This window comes from Pyrus communis, chromosome 15, assembly GCF_041283825.1.
Source record: "Pyrus communis isolate YQ-2024b chromosome 15, ASM4128382v1, whole genome shotgun sequence".
Classification (NCBI taxonomy): domain Eukaryota; kingdom Viridiplantae; phylum Streptophyta; class Magnoliopsida; order Rosales; family Rosaceae; genus Pyrus; species Pyrus communis.
The window spans coordinates 42,011,384-42,035,049 of record NC_142579.1 but is presented as its reverse complement, the minus strand read 5'-3'; the positions used below and the strand labels follow the sequence as shown (position 1 = coordinate 42,035,049).

The following is a 23,666-nucleotide window of genomic DNA, read 5'->3' as shown; positions in this document are numbered from 1 at the left end:
GTTGTTAGATGTACCTGCAAATCGTAGCTGGCAGAAGACACTGTCAAAACATAGGTTTTCTGCATATAGAAGTCGAATCTAATCATCGCAATTGAATCAGTCACACTGCAACTGAAATCAGAAACGTGAAATCAATGTACGTGCCAACCTTATACGCCATTTTCAAGTTGTTGTGGTGTCATCTCGTCAAGTTGTTCGTGTTCTGCAAAATTGAAGCTCCAGTGGTATCCGGTTCAAAGTTGAAACTTTTTCCAGTTTTAGCATGTTTAGCTGCAATGGCATTCTCACAAAGAAATTAATACATCACCTTCATCTATACCCTACACCCAATATTTAAACCGCGTTGGGATTTTTGCCCAGTCATTGGTATTTTAAGCCTATCATGCATTATTAAGTGTTCAAACTTTCTCATAGTAGTGCATGGTGCATGATTGATTTGGATTACTGCTATTGTAGGTCTCATACCGTGTAAAAAATCGTGAGGTTTGATGGAATCAAAATTCAACAATCACATGCTTTTGTAAGCGAGGCCTACAAATGACGTAGTGCAGCACTCCTGCCCCAATTTTTTCCCATTTTGAGAGAATAATACATATTGGTTGATTAAAGTGGTGCATACTCTTTAGCCAAAAGGAGAGAAAAATAAAAAGTACGTGGAAATATTCTTCCTTGGAGCAGGTGACACCAGAAGCACTGTCGAGCACGTAGAGATATCAAATTTGACTATGTCAATAGCTCGTTATCTAGAGTGGTAGGTGGTCCAGTGAGGATTTGGTAGGGGAGTGGTTCCATTTCTTCCATTAATTCACCTCTATAAATTAACTAGTCACCATGCAGTGAGAGTAAGCCATACACTCAGAGCCTTGGACTCGAATTATCAATGGCAGTCTTCAGAGGAACTTTCTTAGGTATTGTCGTTGTGACATTGGTGGTCTCAGCCACGCTCTCCGCCGCTCACCCGGAAGGGTTCAACTTCGGATGGGGATCCCGATGGGGAAGTAAACCTAGTACTGATCATCATGGTGGCGGGCATGCGGCGGGTGGCTCTCACGGTCTTTTCCCACAATTCTACCACTCGTCGTGCCCTCAGGTTAACGACATTGTCATCTCCGTGCTACAGCGGGCCATCGGGAAGGACCCCCGGGTGGCAGCCTCTTTGCTGAGGCTTCACTTCCATGACTGCTTTGCTCAGGTTCATTTTGATCAAAATTACTTTAATATGTACAATAAAATATGCATGGCTAAGGCTGAAAATACGATATGATTGGACGACAGGGTTGTGACGCCTCGGTGCTACTAGACAACAGCACGACAATATTAAGCGAAAAGGGGGCAGCTCCAAACGTGAATTCTCTGAGAGGGTTTGCAGTGATCGATGAGATCAAAGCCGAGCTAGAAGAAGCATGTCCCTTGACTGTGTCATGTGCTGACATTGTCGCTCTCGCTGCTAGGGGATCCACTGTACTAGTAAGCAAACTAATTTCACCCCCACACGTCGGTTTATAAATAAAGAACGAACGTATATTACATAGCTGGACTATTACTTAATTTACTATTAAGTGATCAACTTGGTTGGTTTATGCGGTGGAATGGAATTACAGAGCGATGGACCTAATTGGGTGTTGCCACTAGGAAGAAGGGACTCCAAAACTGCTAGTGTAAAAAGCTCAAACAGCAACATTCCATCATCAAGATCCAATCTCTCAACCCTAATAACCGCCTTCAAGCGTCAAGGTCTTGATGAAACTGACTTAGTTGCCCTCTCAGGTACCCAATCAATTTTCTCTTTTGTAATCATATTATTTAAGGGGTTCTCTCAACTTGGGACATATTCCAATTTTCCCTTCAACTTTCAAGTTAGTTTTGAGCTTTCTATTCTTATTTTAACCGTATTAATTTGTCCCATGTCGTCAAATATGTTGATTTCCCATGAAATTGAGGGTTATTTTTATCCAATTAATAGAAAATTTGATGAATTTGACGATTAGGCACAAATTCAAGCCTAAAGGAGCTCGGAAACAAACTGAAAGTTGAGGGGCAAATTGATAGATGGTTATGAGAAAGTGAAACATTTTGGTTTTTTGTTACGATGTGACACTATCATTCGTACAGTAAAACTAACTTGTTTCACAAATCACAATAGTCTAAATGCGGCATAACTTTAAGTTGAACACATAGGTATTATTATTATTCTTTTATATCAATGCAGGAGGGCATACAATTGGGGTTGCAAAGTGTTCCACGTTCAAGAGGAGGCTGTACAACCAAAACGGGAACGACCAACCGGACTCGACTTTAGAAAGAAGTTACTACTTTGGTCTGAAATCAGTTTGCCCTAGTAGAGGTGGCGATAACAACATCACTCCCTTGGACTTTGCTTCCCCTGCAAGGTTCGACAACACCTACTTCCAGCTTCTACTTATGGGAAAAGGACTTCTCACGTCAGACCAAGTGCTTCTAACTGGGAATGGAAGGAAGGCAGCTGAGCTGGTGAAAACCTATGCAGACAATGAGCGCTTATTCTTTCAGCAGTTTGCTCAGTCCATGGTTAAGATGGGGAACATTAATCTTCTCACTGGATTAAAGGGCGAAGTCCGAAAGAACTGTCGTCACGTTAATTAAGTAATTAACTAGCTAATTAAAGTTGATTTCGGTGTGTTTGAACTAATTAATTAAGGACTGTTTTGTTTGCAAGTTGTAACCTTCAATTCTTGTAAACTAAACTTGTGTGGTACCTTTTAAATAAGCATGATGAAGCAAGGGCCAAGTATCTAGTATTAAACATTTTCTTTTTCCAAAAAGCATACATAATTAAATGGATGAAACCCTAATCACGAACTAAACCCTAAACACGTAGGGTTCTTAGAAAAAATCAGGATCATATATCACGTAAACATGGTGCATAGAAACAACGAGCTCAGTAGAAAGAACTGCCGCGCATTAATCAAGTAATTAACTAGCTAAGTCGATTTCTGTGTGCTTAAACTAATTAAAGACTTTTTGGTTTGTAGCTTTTTAATGTTTTTGGAAACAAATTATGAAGAATTTCCTAGTATTAAGCACTTTCTTAACTTCCCTTTTTAATTTCTCAAGGGCTTTTTTAGCTTTAATGCCGCAAATTTTCCAGAAAAACGCAAAGTAAAACACATATCTTGATCATTTGTACTTTTCTTTCTTGATGGTTGATGCCTTTCCCAGGAACATACATATTCTTTTTTAAACAAAAACCAAAGTATGATTCCTTGTCCATTCACAATGGACAACTTTTCACGTGGCTTTGCACGCTTGATGGTGAAATGTGCTAAAGTTCTTTTTGCTAATTACCTTTGCTTCCTCTTTCTTCTTTTCTTTTGTTCCTACTCTTTCTCTAATTCCTCTTAAACATATTAAATTAAGAAAAAAAACTTATCCATCAAGTTCTAAAACTTTGAAAATATGCATTAATCGTCTCTAATTTGCGATACGACTTTTGTAAAAAAATTGTTATTGATATTTTAAAAATATCGTTGTTGATAACAACCGCTTAAAATCCTAAAGTTTCAAAGCGAAGTTCTTAAAATTAGCTTAAGTGATGAGGAAAGGTGGCAGTACATGATGTAGAACAACGAGTGATCCAAATCATGGAGCAGTTAAACAAGCGTAAAATCAACAGAAAAAGGTTTTTAGAAATATGAAGAAACCATGTGTGATGCGTTATTTTGAAGAAATGGTCAAATATGATATTTTTTTAGACTTCTGAAAATATTTTATAACTTCGTATTTTATTCTTGTTTTAGAAATAGAGTTTCGAAAGAGCATTCAACTTAAATCATTATGCCACTTTGAACCCTTTGATTCAATTTTAACAGCGGACAATATTCACCGCTTCATAGTATTGTAGCCTCAATTCATTTTAGAGCTCGTTTGGAAGTACTTTCAAAATGACTAAATTTAGGTGAAATTGATTTTGTGTTCTAAAACTCTTTTCCAAGACGTAATTAGATTTTTACTAAAGATTGATCTAAAAATTATTTTCAAAAACCTTTTTTTATTTATTTTAAAAGCACTTTCAAACAAGTTATACTATCAAATAACATTCAAGAGTTTGATCTTAACAGATTAAACCCTATTATTTGGGCCCCACCCCCCAAAAAAAAAATGGAAAAAAACATGAGCGTGAACGGGAAGCCCAAGAAATGGTTAGCCCAAAAGAAGCAATAAAGATGCGGGCGTAACTTTTAAGTCCAAAAGCCCTGTGGGGCTCTGTCGCCGTGTCGAGCCCACAGACCCACCCGCTGCTAAATTATTAACAAAATTCAACTACTACTGCAATTAAAAATTTCTCAGATTTAATCTTCTTCGATTCTTCGCCATTGTTGTTCTTGCCGTTCCAGATCGGAGCATGCAAATCCCCGAATCCGAAACTCACAGCATATGAAATTCATTCATGCAATCGTAAGAGACTGATGGGGAAGCCGGCGAATCCATGGATGGGAGTGCAGAAGAAGAAATGGTCGTTGCTGGTTCTGGCACTGTTTTCACTCTCCACCGCCATGGTTTTCTTTATGAGAACTGCGTTCGATTCGTGCAGCGCGAACACTGGTGGTCGTTTCGGTGATGGAGGTGATAGAACCGCCGAGGTGGTCCACTCCGCCGCCGGTCGAGCCGCGGGGACCGGCGGACCGAACCCTCTGGATTTTATGAAGTCCAAGCTGGTTCTCTTGGTCTCCCACGAGCTCTCCCTTTCCGGTAAAAATCTTTAATTTTCTCGGAAAATCGTAAAGCAAAAGTAAAAATGGGAAATTGAAAAAGCTTCTTATCTTTTCGATTTTATTTTATTTTCCCTCTTTTTTTAACTGTAAAAAAAAAATGGAACAGGAGGTCCATTGTTGCTGATGGAGCTGGCGTTCTTGCTGAGAGGAGTGGGGGCGGAGGTTGTTTGGATAACGAACCAGAAGGCGGAGGAGGACGGCGAGGTGGTTTACAGTTTGGAGAACAAAATGCTGGACCGGGGAGTACAGGTGACATCTCTTTCTCTACATTACTTCAATTTCTAATCAATTTTTGTTCGAACATTACATTGCGAATATATGCTCACTTGTGCTTTATGCTCTGGCATTGCTTGGCTGCTCAAAATTGGTCTACGGATACGATACGAAAAATATGTATTAGGTTTCATAGGAGTTTTGCAATTTGGAATTAAAAATATATATTGCATTTATATTACGGTTTTTTGTTGGCATTCGAGTTGGAGTGACCGAAATTTTTCAAACAATAAACTTTTATCTTATGTTTTTGTTTTGGGTGGGGGATGTTGTTACTCGTAAACGATTGAGTACAAGTTGTGCATACTGGATTGTGGAGCTGTAGTTCTGCTGTCACTAAGATGGTAGTTTTTCGATTGATCATAACAAATGTGGCTGGAAAATTGGACCGTCAGGTGTAAAAGTTTTGCTAACGGATCAAGTTGCTCAAAAGTCATGTCCTTTGCCCTCTGATGTGCAATGGAGCCGGTATGTCAATGAAAAAGAGTTGATGCCTCCATCTGGGGTTGAACGTTTGGAATCAAAATTTCCTATATGAGTCTGCTTGCAAAATCTTAACTGCCCACTCCTCTTGATCTCGTTTTCTGTTTTTTCTACTATTGTTGTGTAATCAGGGAGAAGCATCCGTTACTATGAATATAGTTCTTTGTTTCTTGGGTGTCCCTGTACTGGTGCCTTTCTAATTTTGTGTTTTCCAATGCTTGTTAGGTCTTCCCCGCAAAGGGTCAAAAAGCTATAGATACAGCTCTTAAGGCTGATTTGGTTGTTTTAAATACTGCTGTTGCTGGAAAATGGTTGGATGCTGTTCTGAAGGAAAATGTTCCTCGTGTTCTTCCAAAGGTGTTGTGGTGGATTCATGAAATGCGAGGGCATTATTTCAAAGTGGAGTATGTTAAGCACCTCCCTTTCGTTGCAGGTGCCATGATTGATTCACATACAACGGCAGAATATTGGCAGAATAGGACTCGGGAACGTTTAGGGTAAGAAGAATGATACGATGCATAAAATCGCATGCATCATATTCTATCATTCATTCATACTTATTCTGGAAAGCTGTGTTATCATTTGTGGATGATATGTTTCGTTTGCCCTCTGTAGGATCAAAATGCCTGAAACCTATGTTGTTCACCTTGGAAATAGCAAGGAGCTAATGGAAATCGCTGAAGATAGTGTATCCAGGAGGGTTCTTCGTGAGCATGTCCGAGAGTCTCTTGGAGTTCGAAATGAAGATCTACTCTTTGCCATCGTTAATAGTATGCTTTCTTTGTTATTTGAATTCCTGCAACTAAACCTCTGTAATAAGTTTCCAGTATTGTTCTTTGTTTATCTTTGCAAATCTAAAGGACCATGTGTGGTAAACCTGCAGGTGTTTCGCGTGGAAAAGGTCAGGATCTATTTCTTCGTTCCTTTTATGAAAGTCTGCAAATTATCAAGGAGAAGAAATTGCAGGTGCCATCTATGCATGCAGTAGTAGTGGGAAGTGATATGAGTAAGCAGACAAAATATGAATCAGAACTGCGCAACTATGTGATAGAGAAAAAGATTCAGGATCATGTTCACTTCGTGAATAAAACCCTTACTGTAGCTCCGTATCTGGCATCCATTGATGTTCTTGTTCAGAATTCTCAGGTACAATGGAATAAGTGTTCTATTCAGGTTTTGGTTCGTGCATCATCACATAAGAAGCTTAACTCTGTAATCATGTGCAGGCCCGAGGAGAGTGCTTTGGAAGGATAACTATTGAAGCAATGGCTTTTCAGCTGCCTGTGCTGGTATTTCCTTTACTACACAACTGTACTTCGTTTTCCGATGCATCATCTACTAGTCATTTAGATCTCTTTATCTTAATTTCTCGGATCTTACTTTCCAATTAATCGTGTTCTCGAATTCATTTGAGCGGCTCCAGGGCACAGCAGCTGGGGGCACCATGGAGATTGTCGTGAATGGCACGACAGGGCTGCTGCATCCTGTGGGTAAAGAAGGTACGGCATCACTGACAAGTAACATTGTGAAATTGGCGACGCATGTAGAGAGGAGGTTGACAATGGGCAAGAAAGGTTACGAGAGAGTGAAGGAAAGATTTTTGGAACCGCACATGGCACAGAGGATGGCTTCGGTTCTAAGGGAGGTGTTGCAGAAAGCAAAGAGCCGCTCCGATTCTTAACTTGCAGGACACTTTTGCGATTCGTTTTGTATCATATGTGGTAGATTAGGTCAATTTAATAGAAAGTGATATGGATACCAGGAAATCAAAATCTAGAGAAGATCTTTGACATTGAATTCGAATTCATCAATGGTGTATACATATAATTTTGTATAATGTAAATTTGTTTGCGTATGAAATGTTATGAAAGTGATGACGGAGTCATTTTTCAGTGTGTTTCGAACATTAGACGTAAAAAAAAAAAAAAAAAAAAAAAAGAGTTTTAACGAAATACTTCCAGCATTGTTCATTTTTAGTTAGTTTTCCTATGACCTAAAAAGAGTCTTACTGTGCATGTGCTCTCGCATCACCTAATGAGAAGTGTCCACGTGCTGTTACGCACAATATCCACGTGCTAAGGTTTACGCACAAAAGTCGTCACAGAGCGTTTGGGCTACACTGAGCCCAACTGACCCAAGTAAAAATACGGCTTTATGAATAACCCGCATCATCACCAAACGGGCCGGGTTTGTCCTGATCCACAGCCCGGGCCGTCAGCCTCAGTGTTTGTTTCTCTATCCGGCTCGTTGCTTTCTCTCTCTCATCAATCTTCACCCTTGAGAACAAGATACAGTGTCTCATCTCTAACAACAGCAACAAGAAATTAATCGGAAAACCCTAAAAAATTCGATTGAAGTTGCGCAATCTTAAGCGGGTGCTGCGGCTCTGGTAATCTCTTTTCCTCATTTATCATATGAAATTAGGGCTTTGGGTTAGCACATAATTTCATTTCTCTGTTTTTTCCTGGAACTAAATTTAGGGTTCATATCTTATTCCTTATTCCAAGCTGATAGATTTCTGCATGTTTTGCGTTTACTAGGCTGCATTGTAAATTAGTAATTGTAGAAATTGGAGAAAAATCATATCCCTTTATCTGGATTACGTTTTCCACTTGTGAAATTGGGTTTTATGTAATCAGGTACTTGGCAATGATTCCGAATGGATGCCCCATGCCCGCCGGGTGCAGTTCTGTGAATTTCGGGGTGTCATGTGCTCCATGTTTTCGAACTAAGGCGGCTGCTTTTCCATGCGTCAGTTCGTTGAGAGCTCGGCAGGAAGGTAAGTTGCGGTTGTATATTGCATTGTGAATGTCCTGATTGTTTAATTCCGGTATGCGATTATGTAGTTCTCAATCCTATCTGTTTATCTGCTCAATTGGAATTTGACGGACCATTTGCCAATCCATATGATGAGTCGAGTCATGGTTTTGATTCGACATTGTTTTTGTTGTAGTTATGCCACCTCTGAACCCTTGTGCTGCATCAAGCCCATTTTTAAGTGGGGATCACGGTAGCTTGTTACGTACAATCCCCGCATTGCAAAGAGGATGCAAATCTCGTATGGCCCCTCAAGCATCTAAGGATGTTCCGTACAGTTTTCGGTTCCCTCCCATGACTAAGAAGCCAAAGTGGTGGTGGAGGACGTTAGCCTGTCTCCCCTATTTGATGCCCCTACACGAGACATGGATGTATGCTGAGACAGCGTATCATCTACACCCTTTCCTGGAGGACTTTGAATTCTTAACATACCCTTTCCTCGGAGCCATTGGGAGGTTGCCCAGCTGGTTCTTGATGGCATACTTCTTCGTTGCATATCTGGGAGTTGTGAGGAGAAAGGAATGGCCTCATTTCTTCAGATTTCATGTGGTGATGGGCATGCTGTTGGAAATTGCCTTGCAGGTGATAGGGACTGTGAGCCGTTGGATGCCGCTTGCTGTGTACTGGGGTAAGGTTGGGATGCACTTTTGGACGGCCATTGCATTTGCTTACCTTTTCACCGTGTTGGAAGCGATACGTTGTGCTCTTGCTGGCATGTACGCTGATATCCCCTTCGTCTGCGATGCTGCGTATATTCAAATTCCATATGACTAATAGAGCGAACGAAAGCAGAAGAGAAACTCTTAAAGAATGTTGTCGTTGCATTGTTTGGAATTTGTTGTACGAGGTGAAAACTTGTTAGCCGAAGTATTTATTTTCGAAAATCCGAAATTAGTTTTTGTTAAAGCAGCATTTGTGTAAGTGTTGTAATTGAATCAGCTGGCTTTGTGCCCATTTGGATTATAATTTTATGCCCATTTGGATTTCCTTTTCTTTTTCATTTCTGTGGGAGGGTGGGTTTGGGCTGATTTGCATTCTGATATTATGTATGGTTGGTTGGGGCAGAGAAATTCATTTGCACCTGGGATGCAATGGCAAGGGTACAACTTCGGGTTGAGACAACTTGAATTCGTCCATACTCAATCTGATTTTTAAATTGATCGGGTGAGTTAGAATGAACTTAAAACCCGCATGAACCCAACTTGACCTTAATTTTATTTTTTTAATTAGGATAGGGTTGGGTTGACCTAGCTAGCTTTACCTCCCCATTTCATTCAAATACAACTCAATTTCTATCTTGTCGTAACTCCTCACTTTGCTTTATAAGTATTAAAATCAATAGATATGATCTCTAAGATTATCGACTGTCAATCGTTTTGACCATTTTGTGAAAAAAATAAAAAGGTTAATTTGACGAAACCACTAGTTCAACTGGAGGGTTTGATTTGACAAAAATGCTCTCAATTCAACGGAGTTTTTTCACGGAATGATCAAATGATTAACGGTGGACAATTTCAGTGACCACTTCTATCGATTTTTAAATCTCAGCGACCAATGCGATGAGTTATGCCAGTCTTATGATCATTTTGGCTAAAGAGAACCATTACATGACCCACCTCATATTATATAAGTCATGTATCTCAACCCGATCATTCATTACTATGTGCTTTTAACTTTCACGTATAGAAATTATGAATCCGCTTGAGATAACATATCCGTAACATCTTGTGTGCATAGAATTTCTTGTCATGGTTAGGGCGCGATCGCCCGGGAATTAAGACAGTTAAATTTCACTAAAATAGTTTCATTAGCACTTGGAGTATTATAGGGGAATATCTTAATATAGTATTTGAATGAAATTCATTAAATTTATTTAATTAATTAGCAAATGGATGATGAAGGCTCCATTGTCGTCCTCTCCCCAACGGGAAAACAAAGTATCATGCGCGATATTCCAACCTAAAACGATGTTTCTACTTTGTAGATAAGAAAACCCTACACACTTACATAGAATAGTGTCGATGACTTCAAAGATGTAAACATCAACCTATTAAAATTTTGTTGAATTAACATTGTCCCCGACTCCCTAAGATAAGATGCATGTCGTTATTAATCTCACATCACAGCACCGTTTTTTTTGTGTTGCCCTTCATGCTTGCTAGTTGCAATCCATTTTCAACATACTGCATTTTTTATTCACTACTCTCTGTTGGTAGTAATACTCATTGTCTTATTTATCACCGCTATATAAATTTAAAATTTAAAATTTGTGTTGTTAAACTCATCTAACAGTAATGGTGAGCATGATGAGTAGAAATATTGCCTTTCCAAAAAGCATATAAACCGAAGAAAAAAAAAACAATAAAACCAAATCTTACGTTGGAGAGGTGGCCCCTACTTCATTGTCATCAAATTAGTTTGAATAGTGTTATTCACACATCTTTTTTTACTTCTCACGCACTCTTGTTGATTCTTATCTATTGATATTTTTCAATCTATTCGATCCAATGATCAAAATTTTCTAGACACCGCCATTAATTTAATGGGTTAAAAATAAAGAAAACTAACGAAAAGTCTAAAAAAAAAACTTTAGTTTAATGAAAAATGACAAATAAATATGTAGTAAATAGTACCAGGAAAAGGTAAAAATGTGATTTTTTTCGTTAAAGTGAACAATACCGAGAGTGTTTCGTTAAAACTTCCTTAAAAATATCAAATGGAATGGAAGTTCGTAAGGGTTGGTTTGGAAAGGTATGGGTGGATTTTATATCACATATTGTAAAACCTAACTTCGATAAACTCAATTTACATCAACCACTCCAGTTATTTAAAAAAGAAAAAAAATCAAAAGGGGGACAACAGGTGACAAGTCACGGTTATCTATCATTTTTCGAGGCCATGAAGACTTATAGAGGCATTTCAACCTCCTCTTGGTCACAAGTCTAGCTTCCACACCAGCAGTGAGTTTCAAACCCGAGACCTCCAGTTTTTAGTTTAAAGGAAGCATCGCAATCCGTCATTTACTACTGGGCCACCAGCTCGTGGTTCCACTCAAGTTATTGACTACGATCGTTTGAATATTGGCTACACTAGAGAAATCTTAAAACATGTATATGTTTTTTCTTTTACATTTACGATCATCTCATTACGTGAGCAACACGTTTTTATTTATGAAATATAATAAGTTTAGTTGTTCACGTTTTCTCTCAATACAGAAAGTGAAGGTTGACTGTTTTCGAATGTTAAAAACGGCTCATTATATTTGTCATACCCAACTAAGGATTTCTTTTTTCTGGAGGAAATCTATGTAACGTAGATTAGTCATTATAATCTGCCCTAGCTTGTTTCTTGTTGTAATTAACTATTTACTTTAAAATGTAAACAACGACCCAAAACCCTTTGCTTACAATTAGATGATCACTAACCTCTGTTCAAAAACAATAAGCCATTTATTTATATAAATAACTGGCTTCCCACTACACCAAAAGTCATCAAATATGATGGAGAAAATGATAATCACCAGTGGCTTTTAATTAATGGCTGCTAATAAAAAGATGCTTTCATCGTCTTCTTGTTTAAACTTAATTAATTACAACATTATACAGCGAAGGCGTGACAAATGATTTCATCATCCTTTTCTACTTCCTCTTTTTCTAAGATAATATTCCACCATTGTTAAATATATTGTCCACCTAATTGACCAACTTCCTTCAATGACCCTACGTAATTTCGTTACTATTTACTAATATGATTTTTTTTTCTTCTTTTCAATACTACGATATTTACATTAAATGAGAACTTTGATTCAGTTATACTATGATCAGTTACAAAATTTAGTATCGAACTCGTTATCTACGATATTCAAACTAATTCTCCTAATTAAGTGAAAAAAATATATCATTAAATTGTAGTTATATGCTTGTGAAATTACAATACTATATACATATATAGAGCTTAAAATTAAAGTTAATTACTACTGGTTTTATCTTGGTTAAATCGAAAGGAAGAAAGCTCCTTCCCTCTCGTCGTCTTACTTTTCTTGTTATCTTTTTCTATAAAATTAATTAATGGAAGGACCAAGGAAAAGAAGTTCCATCGCACACGCTATTTAGATATTTTGATATATGTAGAAATTACGTGGATAATCAAGTGTCTAATAAATTAAAATAAAACAAGAGGGACATTCCACGTCAACCCCATCTGAATCGAGCAGAAAGAAAAGAATCTGGGTTTTCCTTCTTGATTCTGAAAAATCTAGCATATGCTAGAGTTTGAAGTTCTTACTTTGCCTACCTCCAATTCCGATGTTGTCCCTCCATTTTATATTTTGCTCCAATCACACTTTGTTGAGGTTATAGGAGCACCATGATTACGAGGAATTTTTTAGTGGAAAAGTATAGGTAAATTACGTGGGTGTTATCCGTTCAAAATTTATAGTATATACGGATGAACATCAAAGTTAAAATGTTATACAGCTAGAATATAACATTGATTAATAATCTAATATTCTAGGTAATACCCTCATCAATATGATCTAATTACCTAGATAGTAAAGAAATAGTTCATTCATGCTTTGTATCATTAGTAGCAAGATCACACTCTTATCTTGTGTTATTAATCTACCAATTATACGTCGTTTACTTTTTCTTTTTTTAACACGTAAAAATTATATAATTTTTTATCTGATAATTTCATTTATTCAAACCTAGATTCCTGATTGGGTGGAAGCAATATCGACGTGCAAGTGTCTAGATCTTTTAGCAGAAATCTAAATCACAAAATACAATGAACCAAGGCAAAATCATTAGTCAAATGAGAAGAGATCCTCTTCGGATTTCTTCTACCAAGATTACCGGATTAAATGATCCGGGTTTTTAAAATTTCATCAAACGGTTCATCTGTTTTGACCATTTAAAGCTATAATAATTTTTAACCGTTTGATGAAATTTCAAAAATTTAAATTACTTGATCCGATGACCTTGATGAAAGAGATACGAAGAGGATCACTTCGATCAAATAATCAAATTGGAGCTAATAGCCAGCACCGATTGGCGCAACATCCAAACATGGAAAAGAGGACATTTTGTCTCCTATGATATATTATTAACATATACATACATACATACATACATACATACATACATACATATATATATATATATCACCGAGAACAGAGCAGTAAAATACATATGAGAAAGGATTTGGATCCTCTCCGGATGCCTTCCGTGGGAATCCTGGGGATCACGATACAAGAATCGTTCATTAAAGATCGTGCGGTCATAATTAAATGTTTTTTACGCAAAACGAGATTGCTTTACTTTTAAAAATATAAAAAGCATTTAATTGTGACCGCACGATCTTTGATGAACGGTCATTGTGCCTTGATCCCCGGGATCCCCAAAGAGGGGATCCGGAAAGGATCCAAATCATATGAGAAATTCATAAAAATATTAATCTACCAATTATATGTCGTTTACATATTTTTTTAACATGTAAAATTTATATAATTTTTTATCTTATAATTTCATTTATTCAAATCTAGATTCCTTGGTGGAAGCAATATCGACATGCAAGTGTTTAGATCTTTTAGAAGAAATCTAAATCACAAAATACAATGAACCAAGGCAAAATCATTGGTCAAATGAGAAGAGATCCTCTTCATACCTCTTTCATTAAGATCACCGAATCAAGTGATCTGGACATTTGAAATTTTATCTAACGGTTCACCTGTTTTGATCTTTTAAAGTTATAATAAATTTTAGCCGTTGAATGAAATTTTAAAAATCTAAATTACTTGATCCGATGACCTTGATGAAAGAGGTATGAAGATGATCTCTTCTCTTCAAATAATCAAATTGGAGCTAATAACCATCACCGATTGGCACAACATCCAAACATGGAAAAGAGGACATTTTGTCTCCTATGATATATTATTTGTCATATTATTAACACACACATATATATATATATATATAAAATCGAGAAGCGCAGTAAAATAAATATGAGAAATTCATAAAAATATTTAGAAATACCAAATAAATAATTCAAAACAAGCCAAAAGAAAACATTTATTTGAATCTCCACCGCAAGTATTTGAACGTTGGAGGAATTTGATGTTTTATAAAATGATGGACCCAATGAGGGACCAAATAAATATGAAAATTCATTTAATACGAAGCAAAGCATATCTTTCTTGTCTTAAGGAAGATAACATGGCGACAACCACAAGTTCTCCATTTATTTTCCCTTTTGGAATCTTTTATACGTATACTTGCAATTTAAGAAATACTATAAAAAAAAAAAACTCAAGTTTTGTATGAACAGTTTGAAACGTTAATACGAAAATGTATCAAATCTCACTCTTATACTTATATACATGCATTTATGCAGGAGTGCTCACATGTGCACAATTAGTAACTTAACACGATTCTAATCAATTATTTGGGACCATCTCACAATTAATTGAAAAACGTTTCCTATGAAATTCACTCAGAATAATTTAAAAAAAAAAGTTTAATTTGAATGAATTTTTATAAAAGCTACCGTATAAATAAGGCTTTTAAAAAAGCCTTATTTTATGGTATTAGTCTTAACCAAAATGTGGAGAAAGGTACTACTTTAGATAGTAAAGATGGTCAAATATTATTCACATTAACATTATCAATTGTTGGAGGACTAACCTAATTGAGTTATTATTATTTTTATTTCCTAATTGAGTTATTTTGTGTCAAAGAAAACTAATCAAAGAAATTTATTGAAATTCAAGTAATTAAATTTTCTTACACAAACGATAGCGTTATTAGTTTAAATTATTAATTATTAAAGGAAAAAGAAAACTGATAAGGATCAAACTTCCATTTTAATGCCTAAACGTAATTACATTTCGCCATTACAACAACTGTCATAAAGCGTTATCTACTCTTATTGGACGAACCAAATAACTTGTGGAAGTGTAATAATTACTTGTTTCAACTTGCAACCAACTCTCTGAAAGCAACCAACACTCGGGCGTGATCTTTCAATTTAGATATTGTCAGACATTTTGAGTGTTGATTAACAAGTCAAAAGTACCACAAATATTCAAACAAAAACAAGAAAAATAAAATAAAAATAGTACACAAACAGTCGGCAACTCATTTAATATTAATATAGAAATTTACATCGATAATTTTAGCCTTCACACCATAATACACATTACAAATTCCAGAACCCACTTCTCCGTGGGCCTCTCACTTTTGCCCTTCTCCATCACAGTGATCATATTTTGGCTTCTAATATTAATATCTGATTACAAAAACAAAAACGAGTTGTTCTCTTCCTCTCCACTCTTTTGAGACTTTGACCAACCACTAATAACCGACGTCACTGTGACGGTATTCAAAACCAATTACATCTTACTGAATAAAATAACTAAAACACATAACTATACGTTAATGGTTTCAGAATACCGCTGAAGTGACATTTCCGGTGGGTATAAATTTTTTTTGTTGTCATCATGGCCTTTGATTAATTAATAGTATTGGTGAAGCATGTCAGCAGTGGCCATGATTGGTTGGTTCACATGAAGCATATTCCAAGGGTTTATTAAACTGTTGTGATCGGCAACAGGGGTGGTTTCAAAGCCTCCGCCGTGGCCGACGCCGCCGTTGATGTAACCGAGGATCTCGTCGAGGGACTCCAGTCTCTGGCTGAGCTCCCCCATCTGCGCTTTCAAGACCGAGTTTTCCGACTCGACATTCATGAAGTGCTGGGTGGTGATGTTTATGCTGGTCAGGATTTGGTTGTTCTCCTTACGCAGCTGGGCGACCTGCGCCATCAGATCGTCCAGGTGCTGCTGCTTCCGCATCCGCGACCGCCGCGCCGATTCGCGGTTCGATTGCATCCGTTTTCTCTTTCTTTGATCCACCGGACGATGCAGATCCCCTTCAGAGGCAGAGTTCTGAAGCTGAGCGGAACCAGAGGAATTTCCGCTTGAAGAAGCCATAGAAATATATGAAGACTTATATAAAAACTTAGATTAAATACTAAATTATTCAGATAATTATACACGAATAGATATAATCTAGGTATATCTTAGGGAGCTAATTTCTGAGAAAACATAAAACCAGTAGAGGAAGATGACGGAGAAAGATTGGACAAGGTGGGTTCTGCGCCGGAGGGAGGAATCTACCATAAACCCGGAACGGAGGATTTCACTGAGAACTGGCGACATTAATCTCAAACATCAAGATCCAGATTTTCAGCATTTATATTTCCAGATTTTCAGCGGAAACACAAAGACCCAAGATATAACGGCAAAAACCCAGAAATCAACACCCAAAATAAAGCAAAAAACACCCAGTAATTGCTGGAAAAAAAAAAAAAAAAACAAAACCAACAGAGCCCTTGAGAAAAACAAAGAACACAGAAGGAGAATTTAATCTCAGAGCCTCAGACTACGATACGTAAAATAAAGAGGAGGGAGAGAAGGAAAGAGGAAGAGGTTAGTGAAGGAATGGTGGGGTCAATTTATAGAAGGAAAATGCAATAAAAAATCCCAAAAGAAAACCGAAAGAAATTGGAAATTAGATTAAAAAAATGAAGAAAATTAGGAAAAAAAAAAGGTTGAAAAAGTAAAGGGCCTTGGAATCTCCTCCAACCATTCTTCTACAAATCGAGGGGTTGGTGGGGAGACTGATAAGGCATGTGAAGTGTGTAAGAAATTTCCACAACTGTCCAATTCCAGCTGGTGGGCAGTGACACCATAAATTATTTTTTTATAAATTTTACTGACCGGTTTTCCTTTCTTCTTTTTTTTTTTAAATTTTTTTTTCAATGTGGATTAGACCAACTCCAATGGTAGGCTAAAAGCCAAATTAGCCCCAAAATTTTCTCCCAAACCCACTCCAACCCAAGGGGAAAATTAGGGCTAAATGCTAAATGTTAAACCAATGCCAAATTCCCCCCAATATTTAGCCCAGAAATCAGAGTGGATTCCACCCAATATTTATCGGAATTTAAATTTTTTTAGATTAAAATGTTTATAAAATTAATTTACGATAGTCCACATATTTATTTATTTTTTAAATTTAATTTAACAAAAAAAAATAGTCTAAGTTCATTCTTTAATAATCCTAGGTTAAAATTTTAGGTTAGAACGGTTGGAGCAGAAAAGTTGTTTCTGGGCTAAAAGCTAAATTTTTCGGGCTAAAATATTTGGCTTTTAGCTCAACCATTGGAGATGGTCTTAGAGAGAGAAGTTTTTTTTTTTTTCCCTTCAAAATTAGAGGATGATAGAACCACCTTTGGGTGAGGTTTTGAAAAAAAACTGTAAAATTTAGTTTGTGTAAATTTACTATACTGATTTTGTTTTGTGATAGAAGACAAAATTATTTTTTTACTCTTTTTTGGTGGACAAAGAAAATTTTATCAATGTAGTTAAGATTTTAAAGATTAGTTTATAAAATATTATTTAATTTAAAGATTTTTTTTGCATCGAACAAAGAGACAGTTATAATAACAAGTAATCTTATGATGAATCCTTAATAAATTAATTTTATAAAATATTATTTAATTCATTTTTATGTTGAACAGAAAGAAAGCAAGCAATGATCTTATGATAAAATCGTCAATTTTATTTCATTCATTATTAACGAGAAGGTTTTCAACTTGTATAATTTATTCTTGGAGATTACGCTTATTGATATAAGAAAATAAACGATGATTTTTACCCTCTCTTTCACCGTTAAGTACCACCAGATTTAACCGTTTCGCTAACAGTTCGTAAGCATGAGAAGTTATGCCCTTTTTATTGATATAAAATGGAACGTGACGCCTGAATGCAGCAGACGGAATCCCAGGGATGAAGGTGGTATAAAAGTAGTAGAGTAAGGACAATATCGTCATTTAAATTATTTTATGTTGGACGCAAATCTGATATTTTTTTTTTTTTTTTTTTGAAGAAATTTATTAAACTTAAAACCTTTAAGAACATTTCTAAAAGAGATATCAAAAATTCTAGTGGAATGTTACTGTGCATATTTGATATCAAAAGTCTATTCAACCGAAGTGTTATTTGCTAACTGAATTTGAAGACTTTGTGATTTAGAGTCAAGTTTAACATCAATATTAAATTTATTTTTAATTCATTTTAATAGTGGATCCCTTATTCCACTAACATTTCAACCACAGAAAATTTTGTTTCAACATTTTTTAACAAATACAACCATTTAAAACTCTATTTAAATAATAAAATAACATTTAACAATTCGGTTGGAAAAATACAAAATTTGACATAAAACTTCAAATTATCACATCAACTATCAATTGTAATTTGACTCTTATAATTTGAAATTTCCTTTGAAGATGGTCTAATACAACCGTTTCCAATACACTCAAAATTTATGGTCTCCATAGCTGAAAATGAAAGACAATAATCTCAAAAATGAGGGTTGGCAACAATGAGGCCTATATGAGCTAATGTGTTCGTCATGAAATTTGCTTCCCTGTAAATATGCTTTCAATTGATATGCTAAAATCCAGAAGCCAACCATTTAACATCCTCTATGATAAGTTTAAGATGCCAAGGGAGCATCCAAATATGTTGCACCACCTAAACTCAAATCTGAAATTTACTAGGCATACCATCGATTCACTATTCCATTCTTAATGTCTTTCCGAATTTTTCTGCTAGTGCATCGTTTCTACCATTGGAGCCGCCTATTTTATTAGAAAATAGAAGTCGGCTCAGATGTTAATATATATTCCTATATTAGTGCTTTTCGTAGAGTATACTTATGTGTGTTTAACTACTAATTAATCATTATTTGACGAACAAACACAGTAATCTCAATGCTTCCTCTACAATATTCGACAATAATCTCCTTTGACTTTGTTTATTAATTCCTAGACTGGGGTCCCCAAAATCTTGAATGTAATGTAATAATGTTTACAAGATCGATCTAGTGCAGTCTGCAGTGCCTCTAGGTATTGATCAAAGGGCAATTTCTTGGATGTAATCCGAAAATAGTTTTTTGTTCTTTTCTCTATCTTAAGATTATGAGTGATATTATGAGTGAATTATTTGTCACTAGCTAGGACAAGGCTTAATGAATGTATGCATGGGATCAAACTATATTTGTTTGGGTTAAGGTTTTGGATTATAATAAATTTAATTTGTTTCGGGTTCCAAACATCAGAAAATTCGTCGGTGAGAGACTAACCCTACCAAATTAGTGGGTTTTCTGCATAAATATTAGGTGTTTTGTGCACACAGGCAAAGAACCTTTATCTTTCTACCCACAGGAAGATGCAAAAACAACTAATATGATAAAATATTACAGATGCATGGTGAGGTTGATATTCGAGAGCTTGCAGTTGCAGACAATAATGGTGTACTGCATCTCGTGGGCACCAAATGATAGTAACAATAATAGTGCGGGAGACGAGAGAGAGTACAGCGCCTATGAGTTTGAGGCACGGAAAAGGATAAAAAGGAACAAAGTGGGGTGCATGGTGGGGGGAGAGCTGGGTTCCACTCTCCACGAGTTTGCACCAGAGAGGGGAACATAAATTAGGGTTTCAGGAAAAATTTATCCTGCTCGTTGTGGCCTTTGGGAGCAAAGAGATCGAGCACCAAATAGTCTTATTGGCTTATGTAGTTGACGTCTCTCACGCTTTATTCTGATTCAGAGTGAAGACCTAACTTTTTAATTTATTACAAATTAATCGACACATTTCTTTCTTCACTTGTAACGTAAGAAAAGTGTGATAGTAATCCACACTGAAAGATATAAAAAGGAACAAAAAGGAAAAGTGAGAAGGACAAGAATCCCATGGAAAATTTTCTTCTGATCTTACAATGATCCCTCTTTGCAGTCTACGGTAATGATAAGGTTATCTTTCTATTTGTAACCCTTCAACTTGTATATCTTTTGCTATTTTATTACATTTCTGTGAAGCTGGCAATTGTTCCGGACAGTGACAAATTGAACCGAAAGTGATGCCACGGTCCACACATAATCCAGTTTAAGATAATGCGATACACAGATTAAAATCTTGCAGGTGAGAATAAATCATACTTGTTGAAGCTTATAAAGCTTTGTGAGTGTTGGTAGGATCTCTATGTTCATTGCGATTCTGAAATGACATCGGGGCCCCTCTGGCTATAAGACATGACCATGAACAAAGATGAAAGTATAATAATTTCCACTGTTTGAAAACTTGTAAAAGTTGAAATATTGTAGCCAGATAGAGACACACAATTACAACTTGAACATTTCGTTGTATTCTCTCTCCTTTTAAAAATAAAAAATAAAATAAATAATTGAACTAATGAATTGCTACAGTAGAGTTTTATGCTAATAATACAATATACATAAAAAAATTTCATAGAACATTGTATCATTAGTACTCAAGACAACGCACTCGTACTATGGAATTCTTTCTCGTGAAAATGCCAGAGCATTCATGAGGAAAAGAAAAATGATCAGAAGTAAAAAGAAAAGAGAGATTTTGGATACGTCAAGAACATTTTACAGAGAGGGAGGGAGAAAGTAAGAGAGGGAAATTATTAACAAAGCGTTTTCTCGAGGAAGACATGTCAAGACTCTTCTGGTGCAAATAAAAGTTTATTCTTCGATTACTTTCGACAGTTGTACCGCTCAAATTGAGCCACATAGAAAGAAGTTTGTTAAGCGTGACATCTTTGGATAATTACAAAACATAAAAATCGAGTTCGAGGACGAAAGCAAGTGAATCACGATTCATGAGAACAAAATCATAGACCAGACCATTGTCGCGGTGAATCTTACAAAGTTTCCGCGTACACAAAAAAAAACAAGTTGGTATAGCTAGATTCGCTAGCTAGTGTAGTCTGTGTACAAATAGTTGGTGGCATTGTAGTTTTGTTGATTACGAGTATTCATCTTCGAACTCGACCTCTGGTGTTCGTTTTTTACCTTAACACTGTCCTTTTCATAAAAGAAAGTTAATCAGTATAAAGCAAATATGCAATTAAATTCCTTGTTTACTTTTGTTTGCCTTCTGTTTTCCATCATTTTCTTCTGTCGTATGCTATCTCATCAAATGGACCTAACTTTTCGGGTTTCGTTGCCAGAAATCCAAACAATGCAAATAATAATAATACAGACTATCGTTCATCCAAAAACAATTACGTGATGGAGCAAATTGAAGAAAAGGTTTGGTAGGGATGCCAATACAAATTTAAAAAGGCCAATCAGAGCATCGTTTGAGCCGTGATTCTCCAAACAGCATTAGTACTCCAGGTACCATATTTGGTTCTTTTTTTGTTTTTATTGTTAGGTATCGATCAAGATATCTCGAGAGAGATCGAGATAGAGAGATCAAGATAGAGAGATCAAGTTGGTTCGTAGGGTCCAGTAATTCACCCTTTTGCAAAGGGGTCCCCAAAACTGATTTTATTTGGTTTTGGTTTTTTTTTTTTTTTTTCCTTCTGTAGCCATGATTTTCATATTCTTTTTTCTTTTCTTCTGCTTAAACTGTTTTTAAAAAAAATGGAAATAAAATAATTAACATGGAATTCGTGCATCTTTTCTATTTGTGGTGTTTTTCTGACTTTCTTTAGCTTTTGAGGTTGTAGGTGCTTGTGCTTTTTTCATTATAAGTCTCTATGGAAAAAGTTGGGACTTATCAATCATCTAGTACTTGACCATGACTTCCTTTCTATGCGTTACTCCTGCTTTAAAGAAAATACGGACATGCGGATGCGGTCGATATATCATTCAAATGTCGTTGTAATTATTGATATATTGTTGATAACTTGATATGGTGAAGTTACATTTGTTAGAATGTACTTGACATGGTTGTTGGTTTATTGTCTTTCGTGTCCACAAATGCAGTTAACTGCAACGTATAATTGATAATCTTGCGCAAAATCATTAGTAGTGATTATAAATCATTTGGAAGACGTACCAAATTAATATGTATTCGTGAAGCTACAACTTTATGCTCTTCAAGGCTCTTTCCTTTAATTTTGCATATCATTAGAAGCTTCTAGCTAGGGTTTCCTACACTTGAATATCATGTATCCATGATCAAGCACGGAAGATCAATTGTGTACGTTAAAGTAGTGATTTTTTTAAAGTAAAATGTAAGCTAATGTATATGTAGTGCTGTCGTCTCACCTTTCTCAATTCTCACTCCTCTTACCGACCTTAAACTAGGGTTACTTACTTGTCCTTAAAATATTCTTGCATCTGCCTTCGTCGTGAAGGCAATTAAATCATTTAGGTATATGCTCTTGCTTGCAAGTAATCACGTCTCCAGATGTTGAGTTTATTATTTGCAGAATAAGATTTTTTTTGTTCATCAATTAGTAGAACCTATTCGATCATAGTTTTTAATGAGAAATAATAACCGCACACCGTTATTCTCATCTATTACTCTCTTAATTTTTAGTCATCTAACTGAATAAATCAAGTCACTTAGTATTACAGTCTAGTGGTATTCCTCTTCACTTGTAAGTGAGAGATATTAGGTTCGATTCTCGTCAAAGGCGAATTTGAATCACATTATTGCTAGCGTAGTGTGAGGCTAAACCCAACCCCCCTTAATGTAGATAATATCGTTTGTTTGAAAAAAAAATGAATAAATCAAAAGAAAACAGCGAACATAATTGAATATGTGTTGTTATCATTTCTATTTTTTAATCAAGTAATTAAGATTGTCTAATATTCTGGTTCTGCAACTATCTAGGGTTCGACACAAAATCCCTAGTTGATATGCTGAGAAGTGGAAGGAGCTAGTTGATATGCTGTGTGTAAGTCAAGCAGATAAAATCATCCAATGCACCTCAGATATAATATCCTATTTATGTATATAATTATAATATATGCATGCATGCTTGAAAACGCTTACTGATCAAGTCATGCATGTGCAAGGAACCTTCCCGTGCAGCCTTTCAATGTCAGCCAAACTGATCTAGTCATGCATGCGCAAGAACCTTCCCGTTCAGTCTTCCAAAGTTTGCCAATAACAAGTGGGTTTTTCCAAAATCTGTATAAACAATGAAATTCAAAGCCCACATTATATTGACCAAAAACGTTATCAAATCATGAATAAAAGGTGATTTTATTTTAAAACTTGCGTCTACGTATCTCTCTTTATTCTCTACAGATGCACACATTATATTGACCAACATGTCCAGCGCGCATGTCTATAACAAAATCTCTAATGTAATTATTTTGTTTATCTATCTCTTTTATTACATGACTGATCATGTTACGAAAATGGTAGAACGTGTTAAAATTGTAAATTCTATGTTAGTGAATTAAAGGACGGACCTTGCGTGTTTTTACAAAAGGTTAAGAAAATTTCTATATT

At 35.9% G+C, this 23,666-nt stretch overlaps 4 protein-coding genes across 4 annotated transcripts; 3 read left to right on the top strand and 1 right to left on the bottom strand.

Moving 5' to 3' along the window:
• The first annotated feature begins 750 nt into the window (after positions 1-750).
• Positions 751-2,782, top strand: LOC137710914 (Peroxidase superfamily protein). Its single transcript, XM_068450078.2, has 4 exons — positions 751-1,192; positions 1,276-1,467; positions 1,602-1,767; positions 2,210-2,782. The coding sequence occupies exons 1-4, from the start codon at positions 881-883 to the stop codon at positions 2,620-2,622; spliced, it is 1,083 nt and encodes a 360-aa protein (XP_068306179.1). The 5' UTR covers positions 751-880; the 3' UTR covers positions 2,623-2,782.
• A 1,437-nt stretch (positions 2,783-4,219) lies between these two features.
• Positions 4,220-7,367, top strand: LOC137744470 (uncharacterized). The gene is made up of 7 exons (XM_068484278.2): positions 4,220-4,728; positions 4,858-5,000; positions 5,733-6,004; positions 6,123-6,277; positions 6,391-6,653; positions 6,734-6,796; positions 6,931-7,367. Exons 1-7 carry the CDS (start codon positions 4,446-4,448, stop codon positions 7,186-7,188), a joined length of 1,437 nt encoding a protein of 478 aa, XP_068340379.1. The 5' UTR covers positions 4,220-4,445; the 3' UTR covers positions 7,189-7,367.
• A 742-nt stretch (positions 7,368-8,109) lies between these two features.
• LOC137742537 (protein TIC 20-I, chloroplastic) lies at positions 8,110-9,307 on the top strand. The gene is made up of 2 exons (XM_068482436.2): positions 8,110-8,286; positions 8,461-9,307. The coding sequence occupies exons 1-2, from the start codon at positions 8,157-8,159 to the stop codon at positions 9,096-9,098; spliced, it is 768 nt and encodes a 255-aa protein (XP_068338537.1). The 5' UTR covers positions 8,110-8,156; the 3' UTR covers positions 9,099-9,307.
• A 6,128-nt stretch (positions 9,308-15,435) lies between these two features.
• Positions 15,436-16,969, bottom strand: LOC137732559 (bZIP transcription factor 44). The gene has a single exon (XM_068471878.2). The coding sequence runs from the start codon at positions 16,306-16,308 to the stop codon at positions 15,835-15,837; it is 474 nt and encodes a 157-aa protein (XP_068327979.1). The 5' UTR covers positions 16,309-16,969; the 3' UTR covers positions 15,436-15,834.
• Positions 16,970-23,666: the final 6,697 nt, after the last annotated feature.